The 27,988-nt window shown below is 37.3% G+C and overlaps 1 protein-coding gene and 1 long non-coding RNA gene across 3 annotated transcripts; both read left to right on the top strand.

Moving 5' to 3' along the window:
- The first annotated feature begins 485 nt into the window (after nt 1–485).
- Nucleotides 486–11,419, top strand: LOC107771955 (putative hexosyltransferase MUCI70). Of its 2 annotated transcripts, none has more exons than XM_016591428.2 (10): nt 486–748; nt 1,071–1,578; nt 2,781–3,020; nt 3,160–3,373; nt 3,477–3,586; nt 6,591–6,790; nt 9,075–9,178; nt 9,324–9,511; nt 9,587–9,786; nt 10,981–11,419. In XM_016591428.2, the coding sequence occupies exons 2-10, from the start codon at nt 1,323–1,325 to the stop codon at nt 11,179–11,181; spliced, it is 1,713 nt and encodes a 570-aa protein (XP_016446914.1). In that variant the 5' UTR covers nt 486–748; nt 1,071–1,322; the 3' UTR covers nt 11,182–11,419. The 2 variants fall into 2 exon arrangements, with proteins under 2 accessions (XP_016446914.1, XP_016446913.1); XM_016591427.2 differs by having other exon boundaries at nt 514–748; nt 1,066–1,578.
- Nucleotides 11,420–15,063: 3,644 nt separating this feature from the next.
- Nucleotides 15,064–17,796, top strand: LOC107771958 (uncharacterized). Its single transcript, XR_001644949.2, has 2 exons — nt 15,064–15,174; nt 17,344–17,796. It is a non-coding gene; the product is annotated as an uncharacterized LOC107771958 (long non-coding RNA).
- The last annotated feature ends 10,192 nt before the right edge of the window (nt 17,797–27,988 follow it).

Here is a 27,988-nt window from a genome sequence, read left to right as displayed (position 1 = left end):
ATGATATACGCCAAAATAACCTTACTTATTAAACATAGTACTTAGGATATTAATGTATAAGTATTTCTTTTTATTTTTAGGATAACTTTCTAATATATATAGTAACTTTAGAGGTGATTATTTTTATATTTGTTGAATAATTTTTAATATATTTAAATCATATTAAAAGAATTAAAGTACTTTTTAATTCTATTTTTATATTTTACTTAAATAAAATAAAATAATTTAATTATTGTCTTTAATAACAAATTTTTAAGATTATTTACTTACTTATAATATTAACTATTGAATAAATCTATTCATGTTCTTATTCGTAATTTGATACTTAAAAATACTTTTTGAAAAGATTGGCAAAACATAAATTATTAGTCATAAATGCTGTGTAGAATGATTATCCAAACACAATATTTTCTTAAAATGTTTTTTGGAAAAAATATTTCTCAAAATAAAATTATTTCAGATTCGCGAAACTGGCTGTAAGGCTTATGGTGATCTCTCTTTCTTTCTTTTTTTCGGGTGCAAAACAAAAGGGATATTTTGAACAAAAGTATGAACTCGCATCAAATTTGGCAAAAAAAAAAGACCAAAAGGGAATAAAATAGAAACAGGCCGAGGAGGAAGAGGCGTAGAGAGAGAAGATCAAGCAGCCCCAAATAGGAAACTTTTTATGCTCTCCCTTTTTTCCTTTTCAAGCCCTATTGGATTCTACAACAAGTCAGAAAATTTTGAAATTGGACTTCTGATTCAGGTAATATAATCGTTAAACCTCCTCTTTGGGCTAATCGTTTTATAGTCGAAATTGATCTGTTCCGGTCCAGATTCGAATTCTTTTACAAAGTTTTCTACTGCATTATTCATGACGTATCAGTAGTATATTTGTTGGAGTATCTTTTTAATTTTAATTCATTAGTAAATCAGGCGATTTCTCTTCTCACTGAATTAGTTTGTTATTGGTTTTAGTTATTCGGTTCTGCTTTTGAGATCATGACATTGAGAATTTGTTACTCTTTAGAAGCCTTATTTAATTGGAGTTAGACTTAGTTAAGTGTTATTTGGTTATTATAGTATAGGTAGTGAATTCGCTTTCTGATTGATTTGGTGCTGCAAAAGGCGGAAAGACTTATATTTGTACTGATTTGGTTAAAGAAGCCCTCGGTACAACATTGACGATCTCAGAAAGATGCAGAGATGAAACAGTAAGTGTGAGTGTTACTTTGAGAAGTTTTACGTTGTGAAGAGTTGTGGTGTATAGTTAATGAAAGGGTTTTTTGGAGAAGGAAGAAAGAGATGAAAGTAGTTGTTATTGTGTGGTCGGAGGAACAATGACTGGGTGGTCATTGGGTCTTCGGACAGGAAGCGATGGGTCGTTGCAGCAACTGGCACAAAATGGAGTTTTGCACTCTCCGAGTTCGTTCGTCTTGCGTAAAACTCCAAAGACATCACTTTCCGGTTCCAGAGAGAAGGAAAGATGTCTTCCCTCTATTTGCAGGTTTTTGGTGCGAAGGCAGGTTGGAATGCTGATTTTGGTTGCATTTGCGCTCTTGGCTTTTGTTGCAGGATTTTCGATGGTTAATAAAGGTCAGTTTCCTGAAGTCCTTTTGGTTTCTTTGTTGTGGAATATCATCTGGATCAGAGGCGGAGCTAGTATTTTAACCTTATGGGTTTCGGGATTATAATTCTTTTAAGTTACTGGGTTCTTAATTAATAATTTGTACTTTTTCATTGGATTTCTTATTGCAAATACAAGGTTTGAACAAAAACTACTGGGTTCGGCCGAACCCTCAATCAGCATTGTGGCTCCGCCCTTGATCGGGATAGGGATCTATCATTTGGATAGGGATCTATTTATATGTAAACTTTAGTAACTTTAATTGTTCTGAAAGGGTGGCATGCATTGTTGGCTCTAGTATCTTTCTTAGTAGGAACAAATTGTTGATTTTGGATAGGTGAAGGAAACAACATTTAAAATGAAAATGTTGGTATTAATACACCTGCACAAGATACATAAGATGCAGCCTGCTGAGAAAGGAATTAGAGAGACAAGGTTGAGTAATTGCAATGAATAGAATTAAGTCTTCATTTTCAATTGGACTTGATTCTGAGAGCATTGGATTTTTACTGTATGTTGGCTTCTGATGTTGTAACTTCTAATTTATTGAAGAAAAGCACGACGCCTTGTTCTTTACCATCGGCTCTATCAGTGTAACCTAAAATCAATTTGAAATTTAGTGAATAAATAAAACAAATAAGGCGAGACATGGATAAATCCAGTGCTTGCTAAATATATAGTTAAATTCGAGTGCCTGCTCTGTAAGAGGCCCTGTTTGGAAGAAGTCATAAGTTAACATCTCTTCACTTGTTAATGGGAATAATGATTTGATAATAAAATTAAAGCTTTTATAATTTTATTTTCCTTGGGATGGGGTGCCGGAATGGGTAGTTATCTATCCCCTGTTGAACCGCACTAAATAGAGTCATAGTTATTTGTTTTATTATTGCAGTCATAGATTTGCACCGAAGTTGTTAGTTTACTCTTACTTTGTCTTTATTCTTTGAGCGTTTTTGGAGTATCGATCTATTTCATGTCCAGATCCAGAAAAGAGAAAAAGGAATGTTATGGTAGGTGTGGTTCACTGGTGCTTGCCTCCTCATTTCTTTTGTGAAAAGCGGCAAAACCACCACCAGTTATATAATGCATTTTACTTAGTTCTGAAGTCACTAATGTAGTTTGTTATGCGATGGATTTCCTGATTTTCATACAAGATTTTTGCTATTATTAGATGACGCATCAAGGAGTTCTGAATTAGACTTCAAGGAGTGGTTTGAAAACAACACATATCATCTATCTGCATTATTGCCCAGGAAGGTTATGGTATGCGGTGAGAATACTGCCCAGCTGCCTCCTCCCAATGCTTCAGCTATGATATTGGCTAAAGATTCCATTGCTTTTCCTGATCCTTGTCGAAACTTTGCATTTCCCCCTCCTCCACCTGGTGATAGGAGGCGAATTGGGCCTCGCCGTAAGTATAAAACTCATCTGTTTCAAACTTGGATCTTATTTGTTATTTGGTCTCATGCATTTGTATTCTATCTTTTGCTTTAATCAACCCTTTACGTAATGTCGTACTCTTGGTTATACTCTCCTTCGTTTTGATTCAGCATGTCCTGTATGCTACATTCCTGTGGAGCAAGCGATAGCTCGTATGCCTAGAGTCCCATCAGCGTCACCTGGGCTTCAGCATTTAACTTATTTCCACGAGCAAATTCCCATGAAGACTGAACCTCACGGGGGTTCTGAATTTGGCGGGTACCCTTCTTTGGAGGAGAGGAATGCTTCTTTTGACATAAAAGAGTCAATGACTGTGCACTGCGGGTAAGTTGCACTTATCATCTTGACACAGTGACTTGTATTTTTGTTGGCTTTAGTGCTTTGTCCTCTTTCCAAAGTCTTCCCATCGCTGATATATTTGGGTCAGATTTGTCAAAGGTTGTAGACCTGGTGATCGGACGGGATTTGACATCGATGCAGCTGATCTAAAGGAGATGGAGCAATTCCATGAAGTCATTGTTGCATCAGCCATATTTGGTACTCTATAAGCTATGCTCCAGAAATTTCATCTTTTTCACTCACTATTTTTTTAAGGTTATGTTAGTACATCTATAAGGTAATAAAGGGTCAGAGAATGTAGCCAAGCTAAGGTAATAAAACTCGTTACCATTCTCAAAAAAAAAAAAAAAAGGGAAAAGAAAAGAAGAAAAACATTCTGAGAAAACAGAGAAGTATTAATATCTATTGGAAACAAAAGTTAGAAGTAATAGTAAATTTTACTATTACTTCTAACTTTTGTTTTCAATAGGTATTAACAGAATCTATCAATGTCCATATGTTCTTTACTAGAATCCCTATCCTCTCCTCTGAATTAGAGATCATGTCCAACCCATCTCCTTGAACTCCATTTGTCGGAAACCCAAGCCTTTGAAATAACAGAGAATATTATGAACTCGTCCTTAGATTCTTCCTTCTTGTTTTTATTAACCAAGTTTTATTAATTATAAAAAGGATTTATTACATATTACTTTTTTTGAGAGTGGTAACATGTTAATGTATATATAAAGACATCAGCACAAAGATTGTCCTGGAAACCAAAATAGGTTGTTACAGCAGAGCACCAAAATAGTACGAAACTAAAACCTTGTTCTTCTTACGAGGAACCTAATACATCCAAAATATCCTCAGGATCATCTGTGTATTCAGATTTACACCAAAAACAAAGGAGAAAAACACAATTCATATTAATCTTCTGTAGAGTACTGCTTGTATCTTCAAAAGACCTTGAATTCCTTTCCTTCCATATTGTCTACCAAATGTTTGCCGGGATAATTTTCCATCTGTCGTTCCTGTCACAATTTCCCCCTATAGTCCAGCATGTCAAAACTTTAGAAGTACTACCAGGCTTTACCCATTTTATACGTCTGAGATTAATGAACAAATCTCATAGCTGTCTAGTAGTTGTGCAATGTAAAAACAGATAACTGATTGTCTCTGCATCCTGCCCACACAAGTAACATCTGGAACAAAGTTGTATTCCTCTTTTTCTGAGATTGTCCTGAGTCAGAACAGCTTCTCTAACTACCAACCAAGTAAAGCATGCCACTTGATATGGCACCTTTACTTTCCAAATGTGTTTCCATGGCCAAAGTGTTAGCTAAGATCCTACCTGGTTCAAATTTTTATAAGCTGAACTAACTGTATAAACTCCACTCGAATGATTTTGCCATCTCAGTGTATCTATACCCTCTTGCAGCCCCATCTATCCAAACCTTGGTGGATAGAGTTATCTGGTACCTGTTGCTGGTGGGAGGTGGCAGGTATCCCATGGAATTAGTCGAGGTGCGCGCAAGCTGGCCCGGACACCGCGGTTATTAAAAAAAAAAAAAAACCCTCTTGTAGCCCCTTGCTTTACTCCAATGTATTAAAAGACTCTTTATCCTCGACACCTCCCAGTCCATGTAATAATCTTCTTAAAGTTGGGTTCCACCCCTGAGTGGACTAGACCTCCTTCAGAGTGACCCCCTGTTGTAGACTCAAAACATATAATATAAGTCAAGAAATAGCAGCTTCAGACAGCCATTGCTATTACCTGTTTTTAGCAACTTGTGTATAACCCCTCCGCTTTATGAGGAGATAACTAATTACCTAGTTCTTGTATGAAACATTATGCAAATGATCTCCTCTCAGTTAAATCATGACTAATACCATTATTCTTTCTATTTTGTTAAAAGATTAAACTGTTACTAGTAAGGTTCATTTGGCTTATGATTTATTTATGCATATACAAGGATTCCTTATGCACTGAATAATAATGTAGGGGTTGTTACCTGATGAATAATTATGCATGATTTGATATACGGTGAATAAAGTAGAGGTTGTTATGTAGGAATTGCTTACATTAAGCGGTACTTATAATATGACGGTCGGAAGTCAAATGTTGTATTAGCTACACGGAGATTATATTAGAAATGCAGAGTTTATATCGAAATCCAGACGTTGTATAACTAATACTTAATCTTATACCAGGATAAACATCCTTATCCCGAATCCAAACAATCTCTAAGTCTCTTACAGGCATTATTATGTCGATTTTTTTTTACTCCATATTCAAGCTCACATACTCTTTCATTTGGTTTATGTTGATCTTCAACTTCAAGTTCCTAAAAGTACAAATGGTAAAACTCATATCTCCAAAATATCAGTATTATTTATGTAGGTTTCTAAGAGCTCTAGTGCTCTCCATAAAGCTAAACCCAGTTATATCTTTTTTCAGAAAAGAACTAACAAAATATCAAAATCTACACAATATTACTATAAATTCTGAAACATATTGTATTAATTATTTTCAGGGGAACTTTAGAACATCAGAAACAAAAATTTAAATGCATGAGAGGTTGATTTTAAATGGTTCGGTGAAACATTAATGCTGTTAAGACACTTTTCAGACAATTTACCAATTTTAGGTGGTTGAATAAAAAAAGAAATATCTCTTAACGATATTAAGCATCCCTTACTGGTGAGAATAATTCACAATATTTTAGAGAGCACGAGGGGGTAAGTAGCCTATATCCTTATCACAAGGAGGTAAATATGACCCTGTAAAACCACAGCGATGGAGTATGCAGTAGCCATTGTAAGTATAACTTCATATTGTTTCCCCCCAACTCACAGCATAGGGGCATTTGTAACACGGCGCGTATAGGCCTTTTCCAATTTCACCCATACATACTTAATCTTAGAGTACCGTGTCCAGTAGGAATGTGCGATTTAAAATTTTGTACACATGATTCATGAGTTGGACTTTTTAATCTTTAATCAGTTTGACATTGTGTTGGAGTTTTAGACGATGCAACATATTAGCATATGATGCATCTCCTACAGAATTACTGAGGATTCCTTATTCTCTCTAGTCTGCTTAGGTATCCTTTGTGTTGTGGCTGCTCAAGAAGCATGAAAATGTGTAAATATTGTGGTGTTTGCATCAGGCAGCACTGTGATTTTTTATGCCTTACTAGTATCTGCATAAACGCTCTTACAGGAAATTATGATGTGATTCAACAGCCAAAGAACGCTGGTGAAATAGCACGAGAAAATGTTCCCTTTTATATGTTTGTTGATGAAGAAACAGAGGCATACTTGAAGAATTCTAGTCTCTTGGACAGCAGGAATAGGGTTGGTTTATGGAGGATTATTCTGGTTCGCAATGTGCCTTATTCTGATGCTAGACGCAATGGAAAGGTTTGCTCTCCTAGTTTTCCTCTAAATCCTTCTGTTCACTCCTTGTAGAAAACATGGAAAACCAAGATACTGGAAGATAATATCATTTGTCTTAAAAGTGGAAGTATTTTTAAAAATTTTTTGGATACAAGGGGTTTGGTTGAACCCATTGTAGTCTGCATTGAGAAGTCTCTTTGTCGTTACACTTTTTCACATCACTAAGCAGAACATACTCTTCTCCTGTTTGTCTCTGTAGCTTTGCACATGTGCAGGTAAAAGTTGTGAGCTTTGATATTAACATATCTCTTCATGTCATTCCATTGAATGAACGAGATTTTCAGTTTGATTTGTGTCATATTCTCTTTTTCGGACCCTTAAAAAAACTACTAAGTGATGAAGCAAGAAAGCATCTTCAAAATACAAAAAAGAACCACGAATAATACAGTTATGAACAGAGAGGGAAAGGGCAAAGCAAAAACAGTAAGTGTCGCAAATCAATGTAACAGGCTCCTAGGAACTCCAAAGGTGATATAGAAATTCTACTGAAATTTTTGCCTAAGCGAGTGAAATGGGGAAAACCTGGAGTAGTTGACCCCCAGGTCATTGTTTGAGCAATTTGAACTTGATCTGAGGAGATTCTGAAGGAGATGATGAACTATAGGGGTTTGGAGACTCAGGCGACCCTGTGGAGTGATCGTGGATGGAAGATGTTGGCTGGAGATGTGCCACGTGTAGCCGCATGATGTCAAACCGGCAGGCAATAGAATCAGCCGATAGGCGCAGGCAAGCGTAGCGAATCACATAGATAAGCCCCTACCTGCCAGCGCGCGGATGGATAGGGCGGGCGAAGCGCGAAGGGGATGGATGTCTGAGCGGTTGAAAGAGTCGGTCTGTCAGCAGTAATTTGAGAAGACTCAGCATGTACTTTACTGCTCGTTGTCATTGATGATGTACTTTGGAAATAGGGTGGCTGTGAGGTGAGAGAATGCTCTTCTATAGGGGTAATGATGGCCATATTTGATTTTTGCGGTTCGGTGAACTTTACTGAAATCTTTACTTAAATATAAAACAGTTAACAGAGAGAATGGATCTACTATCTCCGATACCATTTAGAAAAAGAAGAAGAGGAAAGAGAATTTCGGGATTAACCAGCTTGATTATTCCCTCAAGCTGTTAGAGTTTAAATAGCAATATTCACGGGTTCTAATATAGGAGGGAATATAATGAACGCATAATATGAGAGAAGAATTATCGTAATGGATCCTAACTGATAACGGATCTCCTTAATTGTCACTGCAGTATATTTACAATATTCTTAACAGGATTGGAAAAAAATAAGGATGTTTCTTCTGCTAACAGAAAACCATTTTCCATAGGCATCAGCTTTGCATCTACACCCATATGTTTACATCTGTTGGGGAAAAAAATATCATATTATGAGAAAGTAGGATACGAATGATGGGGAGATATCTCGTTCCAGTTTCTCCTGCATGATACACAGTGCTTGATCTTGCGTCTAGTTATGAAAAGCACTATATTCTGACCATGCTGTTTGTAAGAAACCCCACAAAAAAGCAATGAACTTGGGTAGTCATGTACTGCTTTTACCTTTTAGTAAAATAAAGTATCTATTGTGGATTTTGTTGTTATCACCATATTAACGGTTGAGCTAATTTTTTACACCTCTCAGTGCACATCCTTCTATTTGTCACCTACTGAAGTTTCTAACTTGAAATGAATGTTAGCAGATTGAGGGATTCGCTCTTTTGATCGATTCCCTGTTGCTGTAATAGTTTAATCTTTCTTCCACAAAATGATGAGAAAAACCAACATTCCGAGATGTAATAGAATATACGCTGTAACCGTTATCATTCATCTGATATCAATGTGATTTGACATCGTTGTATTTTTTTTCTTTCATGGATTATAATTGGGGTATTATCACTTTTAGCCCGCGTCAGAAGCTATTTACATATGATAGCCGAAAAAGTATAAAATTTGTATAATTTTTGTATATACCATACATAATGTATATATATACAAAAAATATACAAATTTTATACATTTTTTCGGCTATTATTTTTACAGCGCCTATACAGTGTCATTTTTCCATTATATTTTCAGAAATCTTTCATCAACAAAGTTTGGATTTTAAAGAACACGTGAATTAGATATCAATGTGATTTGACACCATTGTATCTTTCTTTCATGGATTATATTTTCGGAAACTCTTTCAACTGTTAAGTTTGGATTTTAAAGAACATGTGATTTATGAATTTGCTTGAAAGAGATGTATCTCTGGCAGGTACCTAAGCTCCTACTACATAGGCTCTTTCCTAATGTCCGCTATTCAATTTGGATAGATGGAAAGCTTCAGCTCGTTGTGGATCCTTACCAGATTCTTGAGAGGTACATTTGGTTTGCTCCCTCTTGCATTCTTCTGCCTGCAGAACAAGTCATTCATTCTTTTTGTTGGTTTATACCTTCTAGTTTCAGTATCTCATCTCTACTTACTCAGTTTCATGAGTTTCTTCTTTTCTATTCCTTACCTCAGATTCTTGTGGCGCCAGAATGCTACTTTTGCAATTTCAAGACATTATAGACGGTTTGACGTCTTTGAAGAAGCTGAAGCTAATAAAGCTGCTGGGAAGTATGATAATGTATCCATTGACCACCAAATTGGCTTCTACAGGAAAGAAGGTTTAACTGCATATTCGGAGGCTAAGCTTCCTATTACTAGTGGTGGGTCCCTGTACACCTTATGTTCATTTGCCCACTCGCTCTCAAAATGTAATTAACTTAGCAAACTTTTTTCAGATGTTCCTGAAGGATGTGTTATCATAAAGGAACATATTCCCATCACAAATCTTTTCACCTGTCTGTGGTTCAATGAGGTTGATCGTTTTACCTCAAGGGACCAGTTGAGCTTTTCCACCGTTAGGGACAAATTGATGGCAAAGGTTAGCTGGAACATCAACATGTTTTTGGATTGTGAGAGGCGAAATTTTGTGATACAGGTATCCACAGCAGAACATCTTCCTTATTCCATACAAAATCTAAAAATTATTTCTTCCCTCCTCCCTTTTCTTTTGCTTTTTATTTGCCTTTCCTTTTCTTCAGCAAAGGTGGATAACCATATGCATATGTTGTTTTAAGTATCATATGATTCATTTATAGTTTCTACTGGCCCAAAATATTTCCTTGGTTAGTATGTAGGACTTTTCTGTGAGAACTGTTCCAAATTACTTTTGTGTGCGTTTCTTTTGATTTTTGGCTGCCCTTCTCATCTGTACACATCTCTACACATTTTTTGTTATAACTACATGTCCTAATGGAAAAGAGGTGGGAGATGATGAACTTTTGTTTTATATTGAGGGAAGTAGGTAATTTTGCCTACATAAATCTTGAGGGCGTCTGTAACTCAAATTGTTTACACATGCCAAGAATTCTTGGCAATTGTTAGGTGGTCAGTTGACTTCCAAATACCTAGAATGTGGATCATAATGTGATGAGGAATGTTGACTCCTACACAAAGCAAAGAAGTACTAGTATTGACTCATGGGCAAGGGGGTTTTGTTACGATTAGAATAAAATGGGAGCTGATAAGCAGTCACGTGAGATGCACGTGTGCAGAAGTTAGTTAGACAGTTAGTTTTCTGGAAGTTAGTTATAGTTTGTTACAAGTTAGTTACGAGTTAGTTACCAGTAGCTACAGCTGAATTCCTCTCATATAAGCTGAAATCACAGCTATTGTAATGCTCATTCAATTGTATTAGATTCTCAATGGAATATCTCTCCTTTTCTCTCTAAATTCTCGGAATCATTTCTCTTCCTAAGTCATCTGTTCAAGAGCAATTCTCTTCACTTGCTCTTTAGGATACTTAGATTTCCTTTAATTTCGTTAGCTGGTATCAGGTTTGTGGTGGACCTTACCCATTAGGAAAAAGGAAAAGAAAAAAAAAATCGTGAATTTTGGACTCATAGATGCAGAAAATGAGTCATAGATGAAGATATACATGGACTCAATATTAAAGGTATGGGAATATTTCTTTGGTCGGAGAAGATGAACAGTATTTTATTCTAAAGCTGGGGAAAGTTGGATATTACCTTTCCACTTTTTATGGTTATCTAGTTATTTGCCTTAATTTTTGCTGCGTATTACATCCTCTACTTTCTCATAGTATAAGAGTGTTTATACCAAATCTTTGCAGGCATACCATAGAGATTTACTGGAGCAAAGGGCTCACATGACAGTTGTGAGAGTTCATCCTCCACCCGCGTTGGTTCGTGATCATTTTTCTATTAAATTTCCAGTGAGAAGAAATCCAAAGCGTGGAAGAGGTGAAAGGAAGTCTAATTCAAGACGACATCGCAAAGTTGGTTCTGGGAGTAGGGGAGGCAGTAGTTTTTGATTTTCTTGCCCCCCTTGCGGCTGCTCCTCTTTTGCTGCAAAAGGAAAAAGAATATGCTCTCTTTTTTCAACCTATTTGTTGCTTATTGTTCAGCAAGATTAGGACAATTTTGATAGGTACTTGTCAAATGCGCGAAGAAAGAAATTGGTTTTGCTTTTTTTGAAAGTTGTGAATATCAATTCAATTTACATTGTAGATATCACTAATTGAAATAATAGGTTGGCTGATTCTTGTTTTATATCTAAACATATTTTCTGCTAGTAACACGGCAGAGTGAAGACCAACTTTTCGTGCTGGATTTCTTGTTAGCACGAACATGATATGTATGCTTGGGCATTGGATGCATAAGCGTATGGTCTAATGACAATCATATCCAAATTGATGGTGTTGAAATCATGTCCAGATTGGACATCCTTTAATTGGGCTCCAAAATGGACAGGGGATGTATAGAAATTATTTCCCTATTTAATAACTTTGTATACGCAAATGCAATACAAGGATCAGAACGCATAATATTGAAAGTAGCGGGTGAAACGTATGTTGAAAGTAGTCTTTTATGTCACATAATATTGGTATTTTGTTTTATCTGAGTCGTTTTTTCTTATCATTATTTCTCTCTTTTCCAATCATCTATACATTTTTGGGTCTGAGAAAGGCCTATGTAAGGTAAAATCATAATGGAAATTAACCCCTTGGGGATTATTTCCTTAAAATTATGTCTTAATTTAGAAAAATAATACGTACGTGTTTTGCATCCGTTTCGTATTGGACACACCAGTGTCCATGTCAGTACGAATACTAATCATTTATTACAAAAAGGAAACAAATGAAATCTGAAAACAAAAAGAGAAAGGTGAATAAGAGAAGTTAGTGACTGAAACGTTCTTCTTTTTTGTTATTTTAAGTGTCAAATTAGCTGTACTAAAGTAGCCACATTAGTTGTTCTCTTGAATTCTGAAACGCTCTCTCTATATACTACTAAAACCTTAACCATATTCCTTTCTTCACCCCCTTTTACCCGTTGAGCATTTGGGTATTGGATCCAAAGATTTGATTTTTGTGAATTATTTTGTACTCTGTCAAATGGATTGAGTAATGATCTTTTGTTACATTCTTAAAGATTGAAGCTTTATAGAGTTGGTCAAGAAGTAGTTTTTTCTCAATGGGGTCATCTGGTTTTTTCCTATTGTGTATGCTTCATTCTTTGGTGGCCTTAACTTGTGGAATTTTGATGATGTTTTGTGGCAATGAAGTATATGTATTTAGTCATGGGAGTGAAAGGGCCAGTAAATTGCTAGGATCAACAACTCATGATCAGTTGATAATTCGAACATCAGATTCATTTTCGGGTCTACTTTTGTTTGCAGTTGGGTTTCTTTTGTTGATGGTCGCATTTGTAAAAGACACAGAATTCCATAGTTTTTTTGCTAAGGGTTGTGTTTTTCTTCACGTAGCTATGGCTTTTTGGAGAATTTACTTTGAGAGAAAGGTTGAGGATCTTGGTGTTGATTGGGTGAGGCTTGTTATTGGGGACATTGCTTTGGGAATTTCTTGGGTTTTCTTTCTTGTCTACTCCTGGAAAGAAAAGTACGATTAGTCTTGGATTTAACCCCATGTATACACAAAAATTTAACGATTTTTTAGTGTTTTTTGAACTTTTTTATAGCAGTAATTTGTTATATTTTCTAGTTTTTAATCCCACTTGGTATGAACAATTAATTGTATTTATTTTTTTAGATGATTTGATTATGTAAGTGTTCTTTTAGCTGTCAGTTAGTAGAAGGTAAATCTATTTCACAGTTACATTTTCAATGTTATAAAGCATTGGTTGATTTTTATGTTCTATCCATAATACATTGAAATAGTTGTCCAAGAAAAGGAAAGAAGTAGACTGAAATCTGATGTGGTTTCTATATGCAAAATTCAATTCAATAGATGAAGAAAGGTAGGAGGGACAAATAACTTTGCAAATATCCAATATGTTTGATGTTGACGCATGCAAAGACATGTCTTTATTTTTGTCTCATGAATATTCATTGTCGGCAGAATCATTCAAAGGAAAATTGGATTTTGAAAACTTAATCTAATTTTTTTTTTTTGCAATAGAGGCGGAACCACGATTTCAATTTTTATGGGTTTTGAATTTTAGAATGACAATTTTAAATACTAAGAGTTATGTTCTAAATTTAATATTTGTACATATTTAATAATTTTTTTAATAGTTAATACAAATATATTATTTAATCAAAAGTTATTGAGTTCGGCCGAACCCATATTTAGATTTCTACCTCCATCCCGGGTAGCAATGCGATTTTTCAACTTATAGATGTATATGTCGCTAAAGGTAAAATATGTTTGACAGATATCTGTAAGATATTGGCATGTTGAGTTGACACTATCTTTATTTTTCGGGCATAATGTTATGTTATTATATTATGCTGAAAAAAAGAAGAAATAATGTCCTGTTGTGATCTTAATTAAGTTTAAACTTGTGATTAGAGCTTTGAATTCTCTCCCATATTTTCTGCGAAAGAGCATGATCCATGGGCAAGTTCAAATGTTGAGTTTCTGTTCATATTATATCTGAATTTAAAAAGAAAACATATGTTTTAAGACCCTAAAAATTAAACAAGGCATCTTACATTATACGATTTTGAATAAAGAATCCTAACTTCAAACGTGTTTGCTTAATTTGTCTCAAGAAGTTTTTGGAAAACAAAAGTTAAATATATATATATATATATATATATATATATATATATATATATATATATATTTTTTTTTTTTTTTTTTGTTGAAAAAGTACTTCGTCATTACTATTAAAGAAAAGTTCTTTTTAACACCACAATATTCACAAAATCTTAAAAATGATTACAAATATCCTAAAACATTTTCCTTTTGCTCAAGCTTTTATCCTATCACTATTTTAATATCCCAAATTCCTCTTTATTTTGTTTATAAATAGTCTTCATTGTTTAAGAGAATAAATTACTGCAACACTTAAAGTTAAACCAAAAAACATGTCTACCTATTATGATCAGTGGTAACTCGAATTCTTCGTTGATTTCCAAAAAGTTACATTTTACGTAATCCATCTAATTAATTACACAAATATGGGTGTTCATAAAAACCTAAAAAATTGATCCAAACCGAAAATCGAACCAAACCGACCAAAAAAATCGATACTTTTTAGGTTTGGTTTGGGTTTGATTTTGAATTTTAAAAACCGATCAAATTTGGTTTGGTTTTGATTTTAATCAAAAAATAACCGAAAAAATCCGAACCAAACCGACTATAGAAGTAGCTATTTAAATTTATTATTACACCAATATATATGTATATTTTTATATAAAGTTTCTAAAATTTTATGGTACATATTAGTCATTTATATTTTTAGTCTAGTTCGTTACTATTATAATAATCTAATTCTTTATTTTTATATTCTAGTATGATTGGTAATTAAATAATTCATCACTATTTGATTTAATTATCATCAATATATCTTGGTAAATGATAGATTTCTCAAAAAATAATTGGTTTGATAGTGTTACGTTGAAAATGTACTCGCCAGAATATATGTTTGGTAGTGTATGTCTCATAATTAAGAAAAAACCCGGTAAATAACCGAAAAATCGACAAAAATCGATAAAAACCGAATCGATAAAAAACCGACTTAATTTGTTTGGTTCTAATATTTGAAGAACCGACTTACTTGGTTTGGTTTCTTTTTAGGGAAAAACCGATCTAAACCGAACCATGAACACCCTTGTTCACGACACCAAAAAACCAAAACAAAATAAAATAAAAAATCAATAAATAAAAAGTGTGAAGTAGGGGGCAAATCGTCTATTTTGAACCTTTAGGGGCTGCTTTGACATTTCATAGAAAGTCGAGGTGAATAAAAGCAGCTACTGTTGTAAAACGTAACCAGGAATTTGTCCACATAAACCTCCCAAAAACCCTGTCTTGCTGACGAGAACAAAGGAGTCATAGGTATGTACTTTGAAATCTGAAATTTTTGCTATATTTTGGCGATTAAATTTTGTAATTATTCTTCTATTCCATGTTGTTTTTTTTTAAAAAAAAAAAAAAATGAAATTTTAGTAGGTCACACGTGTAAACCCTCGCCGATTTTGATATTAGGGTTTTGTGTATTTTACCCAACTCTGCTGAGATGAAAGAACTTAAATTTAGATGTTTATTTGAGCTTCACGACTTATAAAATTCCAATCGTAAAATATTTTCTTATTGGTTCTTTTTTGTTTCTTATGTTCTGAATTCTGATCTGAGGTACTTTGTGACAATTGAAGTTTTCAGAATTTATGAATTCAGATCATTTTCTGCAATTAAAGGTGCTTGTTTCGTATTAAAACAGCTTTGTTTATTTTAATAATTTGTCATGCATGCACTTATGGGCTTTTTACCTGTTTGCTTCGGTTAATGATAATTACTTAATTGACTAGAGAAGTGACACATGTGGAATTTGCATTGCATTCGTAGCTAGTTTTTCATATCTTACATAGAATAATTTAGCTTGTGTTCCCTTTTTTCAAAAGAATGATTGTGGTATTTAGGCCAGCTTATGCCACCTTGACCATTTCACCAGTTACCTGCCAACCTGCCACCACCCACCAGCATAGGTATCGGATTACTCTGTCTCCCAAGGCTTAGACGAATGTGAAAAAATCACCTAGTGTTTTTTGTGTGTTATTTATTAGTTATTTGATATGATAACTCCCACCCCCAAACTGCACCCTACTTGGGAACCCAGCAGCAGCTTTAACGACTTTGATCCCTTAGTGTCTTGAACCCCGACCTCATGGTCCGATCTAGAGGGTGCTAAACACAAGGCTATCCCTTGTTACCCCGCACCCTCAAACGTAAGTTGATATACTTGTTTATTTGCCAAAAATCTTGGTCTTATCAGAATTAAGTTCTTTTGGCTATGGGGAGGGGAGCTACTTCTATGATAATAATCTTTGGCACACTTCACGTGTAAAAGGATTAAAAGATACTTACAGACATAGATAAGTGTCTTTGTCTTTCGTTCTAAAGATATTAGCTGGGGAAGGGTGTCAAATAAGGTGGGGGTATAAATAAGAAATTCTGTCATATGAGAGCCTTTTATATTGAAATTGCTTGAAACTACTAGAGCGCGTGTTGATACTAAGAAATTTTCTCTAGTTATGATTGCTGGAATGCAAAAGAGTAAAATCATAACTAGGGCTGGGTGTATTATGTGGAGATAACATTGTATGTAATTTTCCTCTTGATCTAATAAAAAAATAGTACTATGTGTTTTTCCTTTTCCTTTTTATTAGTAAAGGATGAGCGAAATGCAGTAAGATATTGCAGAGGTATTCTAGACTCTAAAGCTCTCCCTTTGTGGTAATTAAAAAGAGAAGAAAATTTTCAGAAGATGGTAAAATTCTTGTAACGGCTTTGTATTCTCCTCTCGTACATGTCTTCTTATGGGTGGTGCCATGGTGGTTAGATATTTGAAATCGGTCATCAGCACTTTTTATTCTCAATTGATCACGAGTCGCTAGAAGTTTGATCAGTTTAAAGTGTGATAGTGGAAAATTCAATTTGAAATGATAATTGGTAGGGTAACATTTTGGTCTGTGCAGCTTCTTTGATTGACAAAGTTATAATATTAAAGGTTATCAGTACTTTAGACAGTTACCTTTGTAACTGCATTGCCGGAAAAGAAAGGGACTAAACAAGAAGTCCCTGAAGACTTGTAACACCATACCACAAGTCATATGGTGGACTCTTTGACTTGAAAGAAACAGTAGAAATTTTGTTGGCAAAAGGACAAATATACTTGGCCTTAAACACATGTATTGCTTTACTAGCTTCTTGGTGCATCTTGTCCCTTATAAACAATGTACATTCAATGTTATACACGATACGGGAGTTGCACAATTTGTAATTTCTTTTTGTAGCATTGGCTCGGTGGGAGTTTACCATCTTTAAAATTTCTCTTTACTTATAAAAGAAAAGATAGTTACCTTTGATGGGGCTTTTGTCTTTTGGAAGGCTTGTTCTATTAATATCCTTTGATTTTTGTATATATTTTGTTCTTGGTTGATTTATGACTCTATATTAGAATGCTAATCGGATAGCCATCATCAATCTTTTGTTTCCTAACTCTTGCAGTTTTGTTTTTGGAAGAATGGGCGGACTACCAATAGAGAGCACTTCAATGGCCATATCTTTGTCGCAACTTCCAAAAGATGAAAAGGCAGCTCCCTCTACAGTCCCTGCAGATTCAAAGCCAAAGAAGAAGATTTGCTGTGCTTGCCCAGAGACGAAGAAACTGAGGGATGAATGCATTGTGGAACATGGTGAATCCGCTTGTGAGAAATGGATTGAGGCTCATCGTAAATGCCTACGAGCTGAAGGCTTCAATGTCTGAAATTAGTTATAGAACTAATTTTCCAAAAGAGAAGAAAGCTGATATAGTTATGTAGAATGTCCGGTTTATGTTGGTATTGCATAGATTAATTAGCTAAATTCTTACAGATTATTTATACAAAACATTTTTTCCGCATTTTCAGAATAAAGCAGGACGGCATATTTTTTTTTTAATAAATAAATTGCTTTCTGGGACAGGAAAAAGTGCAAATGATTTGGTTTCCGTTACTTCTGTGAAGAGAATGTGAAAAGTGGACCTCGTACAGTTCTATGCTTCAAACTATCAGCATGTCGCTAAAATGGAAGAAATGCAGGCTAAGAAAGATGTTGAAGCTCTGTACCGATATTAAATTTAACTTATTTGTATAAAAAGAAGTAAATGACACCACTTAAGCAAAAAGGCCTAGTGATCCAGTGGTTAAGTGCTTCTAAGCTCCTATTAAGAGCGAGAGTTAATTACTGTTGGCGGTAGATTTACGTTTTTATCATTTTGACTATCAAAATAAAATGTGTGTTAGTGAGGGCTGAGGCTTGATCCACTGACCTCTAACAAAATTGAAGAGCTATAAGACCACATAATCTAACTAGTTAAAACTGACAATATATAATAGAGGACATCCAGAAAAGACATTTATAGTACAGAAAATACATAAAATAGAAATTAGAGTTTTAGTATTTATTTGAATTGTGTGCTTTTTAAATATGATGTCATTTTTAATTACTTGTTCACTTTTTTTCTTTACTTATCAAAAATATGTGATACTCCTTAAGAAAAATTCTGGGGTGATTGGTAGCAATGGCCCTTTAAGTGGCTGCTCTTAAAATAGTATTTTCATTTTAAAATGTATTTAAAAATAACCTCCGGACCATATATATTTATCGAAATATGGTCAAATATATCCCTGTACTATTCGAAATAGTTTAAATATATCCTCCGTTTGAGTATCTGGTCTGCTATATCCCTACCGTTATACTTTTGCACTAATTTGCCCCTAATTTTGACGGAGAGACACGTGACAACCTAAAAATCAAATAACCCACCCCCCAATTTTAAAATATCCGATTCACTTTACAAACCCACCCCTTAACTTGAACCATGCCCGACCCATTCCCCTCTAAATTCTCTTTATTTTTCTTTTCATTTTCTTTCCTTTTTTTCTTTACATCCTTCTCTCTCTTCTACACTCCAAATCAATGTTAAAACCCAACTACTTTCAGTCACAAATTAATTAATCTCCCAAACTAGTTCCTTCCACCGGTTCAAATCTCAGGAGCTATCGTGATAGAACTCGAAATTTTAAGACCCAAAATTTCTTTTCTCAATTATCAAATCTAGCTGCTTTCAAATTTATCAGTACAGTAACCAAATTGTAGCTCAAGCAGACAATTCCATTTTCAAACCCAAATGATTTTTCAAGTTCAAGTGTAATTTCCATATTGCCAATCACGTCTTCAAATTTTGGATGCAAATCAACAGCCCAAGGGGTTCAATAATCAAGCAATTAAAATTTCTCTATGCGCCACATTTATGTTGCTTGCATACATAAAACCCCTAACTTGAGCTCCCAATCACTCATGGACATGAAAGACAAATTGGACTTGAAGTTGGCTCTAAAGACGCCACTGTTTCCATGAAGCCTACAAACTTTACCCCAAATGCACTGTAAATGTTTGCCATTCGCTTCTCGAGGTGACATTTTACTTCTTTCTTAGTGTTCACTTCTCAGATCTTAATCAACGAAGTGTTTGGATACTGGTGTGATTTCGACCTTTTGTATCCAAGAAAAGTTCGCCTAACGTATAGTCTGATCCGTTCTCCTTGGCATCCTTTCACCATCTTCGATTCAACTGTTTTGGGGCTGTGACGATTTTCGAAAATGCCTGCAAAGAAGAAACCAAATTAAGGGGAATGGGTCGGGTATGGTTCAAGTTAATGGGTGGGTTTGTAAAGTGAATCGGATATTTTAAAATTGGGGTGGGTTATTTGATTTTTTGGTTGCCACTTGTCTCTTCGTCAAAATTAGGGGCAAATTAGTGCAAAAGTATAACGGTAGGGATATAACTGACCAGATACTCAAACGGAGGGTATATTTAAACTATTTCGAATAGTACATGAATATATTTGACCATTTTTCGTATATTTATTGCTTGTCATGGATTCTATACTAGATTGGTAGATTTTATGCTTTACTCCATCTATATGGTTAATTGTTCACTACCTTTATTCGATTGGTATGACTTTGTGATTGTTTAATCGTTTACCAAGCTCTATCATATTGGCATAACTTTATGTTATCTGCATTCGACCTACTTGTCAAATTGTTCACAAAACTCTATTTGGTTGGCGTGATTTTGTGCTTGTTCAATTGTTCACTGAACTCTACCAGATTGAAATAATTTCGTGTTATCTTAAAATTTACAATTTCAATTTCGATAAAATCACCCCAAATCTACTCTGATCTCAAATTTGAAATAAAAACTAAAAATACCAACACAAACGATCCCCAGTCACCAAGTTAGTCAAATAACACCAAATCAGTAAGATCCTCTTCGTTTCTTCAACATTTTCGAAGGACAAGAATGAAGTACTGAGATTTTTAAAACAAATTTTAAAACAAATCACTAAATTAGTATTTGAACTAAAAATTTAAGCAGCAATTATCAACATTCAGACGATTTTAACAACAATCAATCATTAACTTTCAGTTTTTAACCTCAAACAAGAATTTCAAACTTCTAATATTGAAGAACTATAGTGTTCTTAGTGAAGAAGAAGCTTATTTTCGCAACAAAGTAATAAACGAGATAAATATTTAAAGACCAGTCCCTTAGGGAGACAACCTGTGCAATTTTGTAAAAGTTCTGCGTACGCCACTGCATGGAATGTAATATGCCTTTCTTCCACATCGTCTAATACTCCGGTAAACACCAATCTTTCTTTTTTCTCAAACTGCTAAGCGTCTGAATCTCGCCCAGGAGCGTATCCAAGATTTAAATTTAATAGGTTCAAACTTGCACTGAACTAGTTAAATCTATAATTCGCACGGAAAGTTATAGTTAAATTGAACCAATAGATCTTAGGCTACATCTGCCTCTGACCCAGCCCCTTCAATCTACCACGTACCCCCACCTTTTTATCTCTAGCTCTGACTTGTGGCTCAGTAAGTGTATTTGCAGTAGCTATTTTCGTGCAACTTCAGTGTTCCTTTTGCAAGGTTGATGGCTTTAGGTGATTCTTGAACCTGCTTCTGCTACTCTGGTTCTTCTCTAATTTTATTAAGTCTCACATAGTCAACGGGCTACACGCATGATATGATTACTTAAATCCATACTTTTAGCAGTTATTTTCATTTCTCTTTCTTTGTTTTGATATTTGGAAGCTGCAAGCAAAGGCTGAATAGGGAGAGGATCCTATTAGATTGGGGGATGATAATTTGTGTGATCCTAGTTTGATATTTTTCTTCACCAACTAAATTTGAGCCAGCCAAATTATCCTGGCCTGTTTTTGTTGACGGCTTCTGTTTTTGAATTGCATTCCTCTTTGAGCTCTCTTTTACAATGATGAACACCTGTGCAAATGCAAGCATGTCACACGGACTACAAATAGATATATATGATCAACTCGGATATCTTAATTGTCTGAAATTTGATTAAGCTTCATATACGTGTTGTCTACTTGACTTATGATGGAGTATACATTGAAACAAGGTGAGATCACATATGCGGACAGCCGTTGTTTTATTCTTCAGCTGGGACAATTGTACTACTCTGTCCATTAGATCTTGATGATCACAGCTCATTGGTTAAACTGTAAAATCTCCCTTCAATATTGTGTCCCTGCTCCCTCCCCTAAACAACCCAAAGATAAAAAAGGAAAGCCAAAATATTTCTGTGGACAGGTTAAACGTTTGAAGATATTGGGTGAACTGGTCTTCCTAAGCCAAAGATCGATGTAGGAGAACTCTTCTAGGGGATGGTTCTATTGGAATGTCTTTGTCACCAATCTGACTCGCAATTTGTAACGACCCGGTCGGTCGTTTTGAAAGTTAGAGCCCCGAACCCCTATTAACTGCTTTCTCCATATCTATTTCTGCTATTGTGACTTGCCGGGATGATTGGTTTTGAGTTTTGGAGTGTTTTGGGACACTTAGTCCCTAAATGAGAGCTTAAGTCTTAGAATTTGGACCGTAGTCGGAATTGTGTGAAGACGGTTCCGGAATAGAATTCCGTCGGTTCCGTTAGCTCCGTTAGGTGATTTTGGACTCAGGGGCGTGTCCAGATTGTATTTTGGAGGTCCGTAGCTTATTTAGGCTTGAATTGGCGAAAATCAAATTTTTGGAGTTTTGAACCGGTAGTGAAAATTTTGATATCGGGGTTGAATTCTGATTTCGGAAGTTGGAGTAGGTCCGTAATGTTGAATATGACTTGTGTGCAAAATTTGGGGATATTCGGACGTGGTTTGATAGGTTTCGGCATTTGTTGTAGGAATTTGAAGTTTCAAGTTCTTTAAGTTTGAATTGGAGGGTGATTCGTGATTTTAGCGTTAGTTGATATGATATGTGGGCTCGACTAAGTTCGTATGGTGTTTTAGGATTGGTTGGTATGTTTGGTTGAAGTCCCGGGGGGCCTCAGGTGAGTTTCAAGTGCTTAACAGATCAAAAGTTAGATTTGAGTTCCTGCTGAAGTCTTCAGGCATCTGTCATTTTCGCACCTGCGGTGGAGAGACCGCAGGTGCGTGATCGCACGTGCGGAGAGGAAAGCGCAGAAGCGGAAAAGTGGAGGAGTGCCAGGGGTCGCAGGTGCGAGGTGAATTCCGCATCTGCGATGCTCGCAGATGCGTCAGGGTCATCGCAAGTGCGCAATGTCCGCAGAAGCGGAAGGGATTTCCGCATGCGCGCACGTGCAGGTGCGGCCCTTTCATCGCAGGTGCGAAGGCAGATGTGGTAAGTGATTTGCGCAGATGCACACATTTTGCTGCACAAGCACACCCGCAGGTGCGAGCCCAGGCTCCGCATGTGCGGAAATACCTGGGCAGTGGTTAAAACCAAAGGGCTTCGCGATTTTCTTTATTTTTGGACTTTGCAACTCGATTTAGGGCGATTTTTGAGAGCATTTTCGAGAGATTTCTTGAGGTAAGTCCCTTGTGCTTATTTTTGATCAATAATCTTGCTTCCCCATGTATTTTCCCACCTAGTTAGTGTGTATTTAAGGTGAAAATTGAGAATTGGAGGCTAGGGATTTGGAAGTTTGATTTGTGGATTTGGAGGACCATTTGGTGTCGGATTTTAGTAAATTTGATATGGTTAGACTCGTGAGTGAACGGGCTTTCTTATTTTATGACGTTTACCCAATTCCGAGACATGGGCCCCACATGCGATTTTTGAGTTAATTTCAGAATTTTCGTTAAAATGTTGATTTCGTTAATTAGATGAGTATATTATTGTTTTATTTATGATATGTAATTGCTTTTGGCTAGATTTGGTCCATTCGGAGCCAGATATTCGTGAGAAAGGCATTGTGACCGATTGATTGAGCTTGGTTCGAGGTAAGTGGCTTGTCAAACTTTGTGTGGGGGAAATCCCCTTAAGATTTGGAACTATTGTGATATGTGAGCGCCGTGTACGTGAGGTGACGAGTACGTACACAGGCTAGTTGTGGTAAAACCCGATTTTCTTATTGAGTAGCAACATGTTTTCCTGTTATTTTGAGTTATACCATTTTAGTGAGTACTAATCTATTTTCATTCTTAATTGAGTTATTCCAATATGTGTAGCTATCATGTTTAGTCTAATACAACATGTCTACTTGTCTTAATTATTTATGTGAATTATGTGCAACATGCTTAGTGAATTTTCTGCTTTTTTCCTGACTGGTACTTAGTCTAAATTGTAAGAACTTCGTGATGCAGTGTTATTTCTATCATTCGCGATGCATATTTACTTTGGGACTACGGAACGGTATTCCGGGAGATCCTCCTGTACTGCATATTTACTTTGGGACTACAGAACGGTATTCCGGGAGATCCCCCTGTCTTGCATATTTACTTTGGGACTACGGAACGGTATTCCGGTAGATCCCCCTGCACATTTACTTTGGGTCTACGGAACGGTATTGCAGGAGATCTCCCTGCACATTTACGTTTGGGACTACGAGACGGTATCCCGGGAGATCCCCTGTTGTGTTTCTGTGTACTAAGCTGTTACCTTCTATGATTTCATTATTGTTAAATTTCAGCCTTTATTTTATTGCGGCATTACACTTTATATTATTTTATTATATATCTACCAGTAGGGCCTTGACCTGACCTTGTCACTACTCGACTGAGGTTAGGCCTGACACTTATTGGGTACCGATTGTGGTGTACTCATGCTATTTTCTACACATGTTTTTCGTGTGCAGATCCAGGTGCACCTTATCAGCCGTACTATCAGTGAGCCGGGACAGCTTTGGAGACTTCAAGATATATCTGCCGCGTCCGCAGACCTCAGAGTCCCCTTCTACTCTTTCTCATGTCCATTATCTTATGTATTTTTCCTTGTTAGATTCTGATATATAGGGACACTAAATTTTTCCTTCTGTAGTTTGTGATTCACGATGTTCCGGGTTTTAGAATTTGTTGTGTATTTTTGAATAGTTGGTTAATCTATATTTTTATTTCATTATTACGCAAAAAATTAGGCTTACCTAGTTGTAGAAACTAGGTGCCGTCATGACGTCACACGGAGGGAAAACTGGGTTGTGACAAGTTGGTATTAGAGCTCTAGGTTCGTAGGTGTCGTGAGTCACAAACCGGTTTATTTGAGTCTCGCGGATCGGTACGGAGACGTCTGTACTTATCTTCGGGAGGCTATGGAACTCTTAGGAAAATTTCACTACTTTGATTCCTTGTCGTGCAAATATTGTTGACTTCAGAGATTCTAAATTTCTGTATTCTATTCTCTCACAGATGGTGAGGACACGTACAAGCGGATCTAATGAACATGCACCCGCGCCCCCTGCTAGAGCCACGAGAGGCCGAGGCCGAGGACGTCTACGTGGTGTAGCCAGAGCACCCGCACGAGCTGCTACAGAGGAGCCCCCAGTAGCTCAAGCTGGAGGGCAGACACTTGAGATACCTATTGCTGCACCAGCCCTCCAGGTGACTCTAGCCCAGTTTCTGAGCATGTTCAGCACCTTAGCTCAGGATGGATTGATTCCACTTGCTCCTGCCACATCTCAGGACGGGGGAGGAGCACAGACTCCCATCGCCGGTACTCCAGAGCAGTGGGTTCAGGTCGACCGGATTCCAGAGATTGTACCAATGCAGCCGGTAGCTCTAGCTCAGCCCGAGGTTAGGGCAGCATATTCTGAGGTAGAGAAAGAGGTACAAGAAGTACCACCCACCTACTTTCAGCGGATTGGGTACAGATGATGCTCAGGGTTTTCTGGAGGAGTGTCATCGTATTCTCCGTATTATGGGCGTAGAAGAGACGAGCGGGGTTTCTTTTACTACATTCCAGCTTAGAGGAGCAGCCTATCAGTGGTGGCGTGCTTATGAGTTGAGTAGTCCGGCTGAGGCACCTTTACTTACATGGACTCAGTTCTCGGACATGTTTTTGAGAGAGTATGTCCCTCAGAGCCTCAAGGACTCATGTCGCGTGGAGTTTGAGTACCTGCGCCAGGGTGCTATGACTGTGTTAGAGTATGCAGTTTGCTTCAATGATTTGGCCCGACATGCACCGACCTTAGTTGCCACAGTTTGAGAGAGGGTTCGACGGTTTATTGAGGGTCTCCATCCTAGCATCCGGAGTAGTATGGCCAGGGAATTGGAGATGGATATTTCTTATCAGCAGGTTGTAGGTATTGCCAGGAGATTCGAGGGAATATTTGCCTGGGATAGAGAGGAGAGGGAGGCCAAGAGGTCTCGAGAGGCTGGTTATTATTCTGGAGCTCGTGCCCTAGCAGCTCGCCATGGTAGGGGTTATGTGAGCCGCCCCGTTCATTCAGCTCTTCCAGCCTCCAGCGGTGTTCCAGCTCCTTCTAGACCCCAGGAGCCTTATTATGCACTGCCAATATCTAGTGTGCCTCCTGCACGGGGTGTTCCTAGCGGCCAGTCCAGCAGATCTGGCCTGATCCAGTCACAGCAGCCACGCCCTCCTAGAGCTTGTTTTGAGTATGGCGACACTAGCCACATGGTGAGGGATTGCCCCAGGATTAGGATTTCAGCCACAACGTGCTCCACGGGGTCCTCAGGCTATGATTACAGCACCAGCTGCCACCCCACCTGCTCAACTAGCTCGCGGTGGAGGTCGGGGAGGTAGAGGTCGCCCTAGAGGGGGAGGCCAGGCCAGATATTATGCACTTCCTGCTCGTATAGAGGCAGTTGCTTCTGATTCTGTCATTACAGGTATTGTTCCGGTCTGTCATAGAGATGCGTCGGTATTATTTGACCCAGGCTCTACATATTCTTATGTGTCCTCTTATTTTGCTCCGTATTTGGGCGTATCTCGGGATTCTTTGAGTTCCCCTATTTATGTATCTACTCCTGTGGGATATTCTCTTGTTGTGGACCGCGTGTATTGGTCGTGTTTGATTGCTCTTAGTGGTTTTGAGACCAGATCTGATTTACTATTGCTCAGCATAGTGGACTTTGATATTATTTTGGGTATGGACTGGTTGTCTCCCCATTAAGCTATTCTTGATTGTCACGCTAAAACCGTGACGCTGGCTATGCCAGGTTTACCGCGATTAGAGTGGAGAGGTACCTTAGAGTATACTCCCAGCAGAGTTATTTCTTTTCTTAAAGCTCAACGAATGGTTGAGAAGGGGTGTGACGCATATCTAGCTTATGTGAGAGATGTTAGTATTGATACCCCTATAGTTGAGTCGGTTTTAGTAGTGAGGGACTTTCCAGATGTGTTTCCAGCTGTTCTTCCGAGCATGCCGCCCGACAGAGATATTGATTTTGGCATTGATTTGTTGCCGGGCACTCAGCCCATCTCTATTCCTCCATATCGTATGGCTCCTCCTGAATTGAAGGAGTTGAAAAAGCAGTTACAAGAATTGCTTGATAAAGGCTTCATTCGGCCCAGTGTGTCACCTTGGGGTGCTCCTGTCTTATTTGTGAAGAAGAAGGATGGTTCTATGCGGATGTGTATTGATTACCGCTAATTAAACAAAGTCACAGTGAAGAACAGGTATCCATTGCCTCGTATTGATGACTTATTTGATCAGTTACAAGGTGCCAGAGTATTTTCCAAGATTGACTTACGTTCAAGTTATCATCAGTTGAATATTCGGGAGCCGGATATCCCGAAGACTGCTTTTAGGACCAGATATGGTCACTATGAGTTTCTTGTGATGTCTTTTGGGCTGACCAATGCCCCAACAACTTTTATGCACTTGATGCACAATGTGTTCTGGCCCTATCTTGACTCATTCGTCATTGTGTTTATTGACGACATTCTGGTATACTCCCGGAGTCGGGAGGATCATGAGCAGCACCTGAGGACTGCACTTCAGACCTTGAGAGAAAAGAAGTTATATGCAAAATTTTTAAAGTGTGAGTTTTGGCTAGACTCAATGGCATTCTTGGGTCATATAGTATCGAGTGAGGGGATCCAGGTGGATCCACAAAAGATTGAAGCAGTGCAGAGTTGGCCCAGACCATCCTCAGCTACAGAGATCCGGAGTTTTCTTGGTTTGGCGGGGTATTACCGTCGCTTTGTAAAGGAATTCTCATCTATTGCAGCACCTATGACCAAGTTGACCCCAAAAGGGTTCTCCGTTCAGGTGGACAGAGGAATGTGAGGAGAGCTTTCAGAAGCTCAAGACAGCTTTGACTACAGTCCCAATATTGGTATTACCTACAGGTTCGGGGTCTTATACTGTATATTGTGATGCATCGCGGATTGGTCTCGGTGCGGTATTGATGCAGGATGGTAGGGTGATTGCCTACACATCCAGACAGCTGAAGGTGCACGAAAAGAACTAACCTGTCCACGACCTTGAGTTAACAGCTATTGTTCATGCCTCGAAGATATGGCGGCACTATTTGTACGGTGTCCCTTGTAAGATCTATGCTGATCACCGGAGTTTGCAGCATCTATTCAAACAGAAGGACCTTAACTTGCGTCAGCGGAGGTGGTTGGAGTTGCTTAAAGATTATGATATCACCATTTTGTACCATCCCGGGAAAGCCAATGTGGTAGCTGATGCATTGAGTCGCAGGGCGGAGAGTTTGGGGAGTTTAGCATATCTACCAGTAGCAAAGAGGCCATTGGCATTGGATGTTCAGGCCTTAGCCAGCAAGTTTGTGAGATTGGATATTTTTGAGCCGAGTCGAGTATTGGCTCTTATGGTCTCTCGATCTTCTCTTTATGATCATATCAGGGAGCTTTAGTGTGAT

Source organism: Nicotiana tabacum, chromosome 2 (genome assembly GCF_000715075.1).
Source record: "Nicotiana tabacum cultivar K326 chromosome 2, ASM71507v2, whole genome shotgun sequence".
Lineage (NCBI taxonomy): Eukaryota > Viridiplantae > Streptophyta > Magnoliopsida > Solanales > Solanaceae > Nicotiana > Nicotiana tabacum.
Note: the sequence above shows the minus strand (reverse complement) of the source record. Positions and strands in the feature narration are given on the sequence as shown.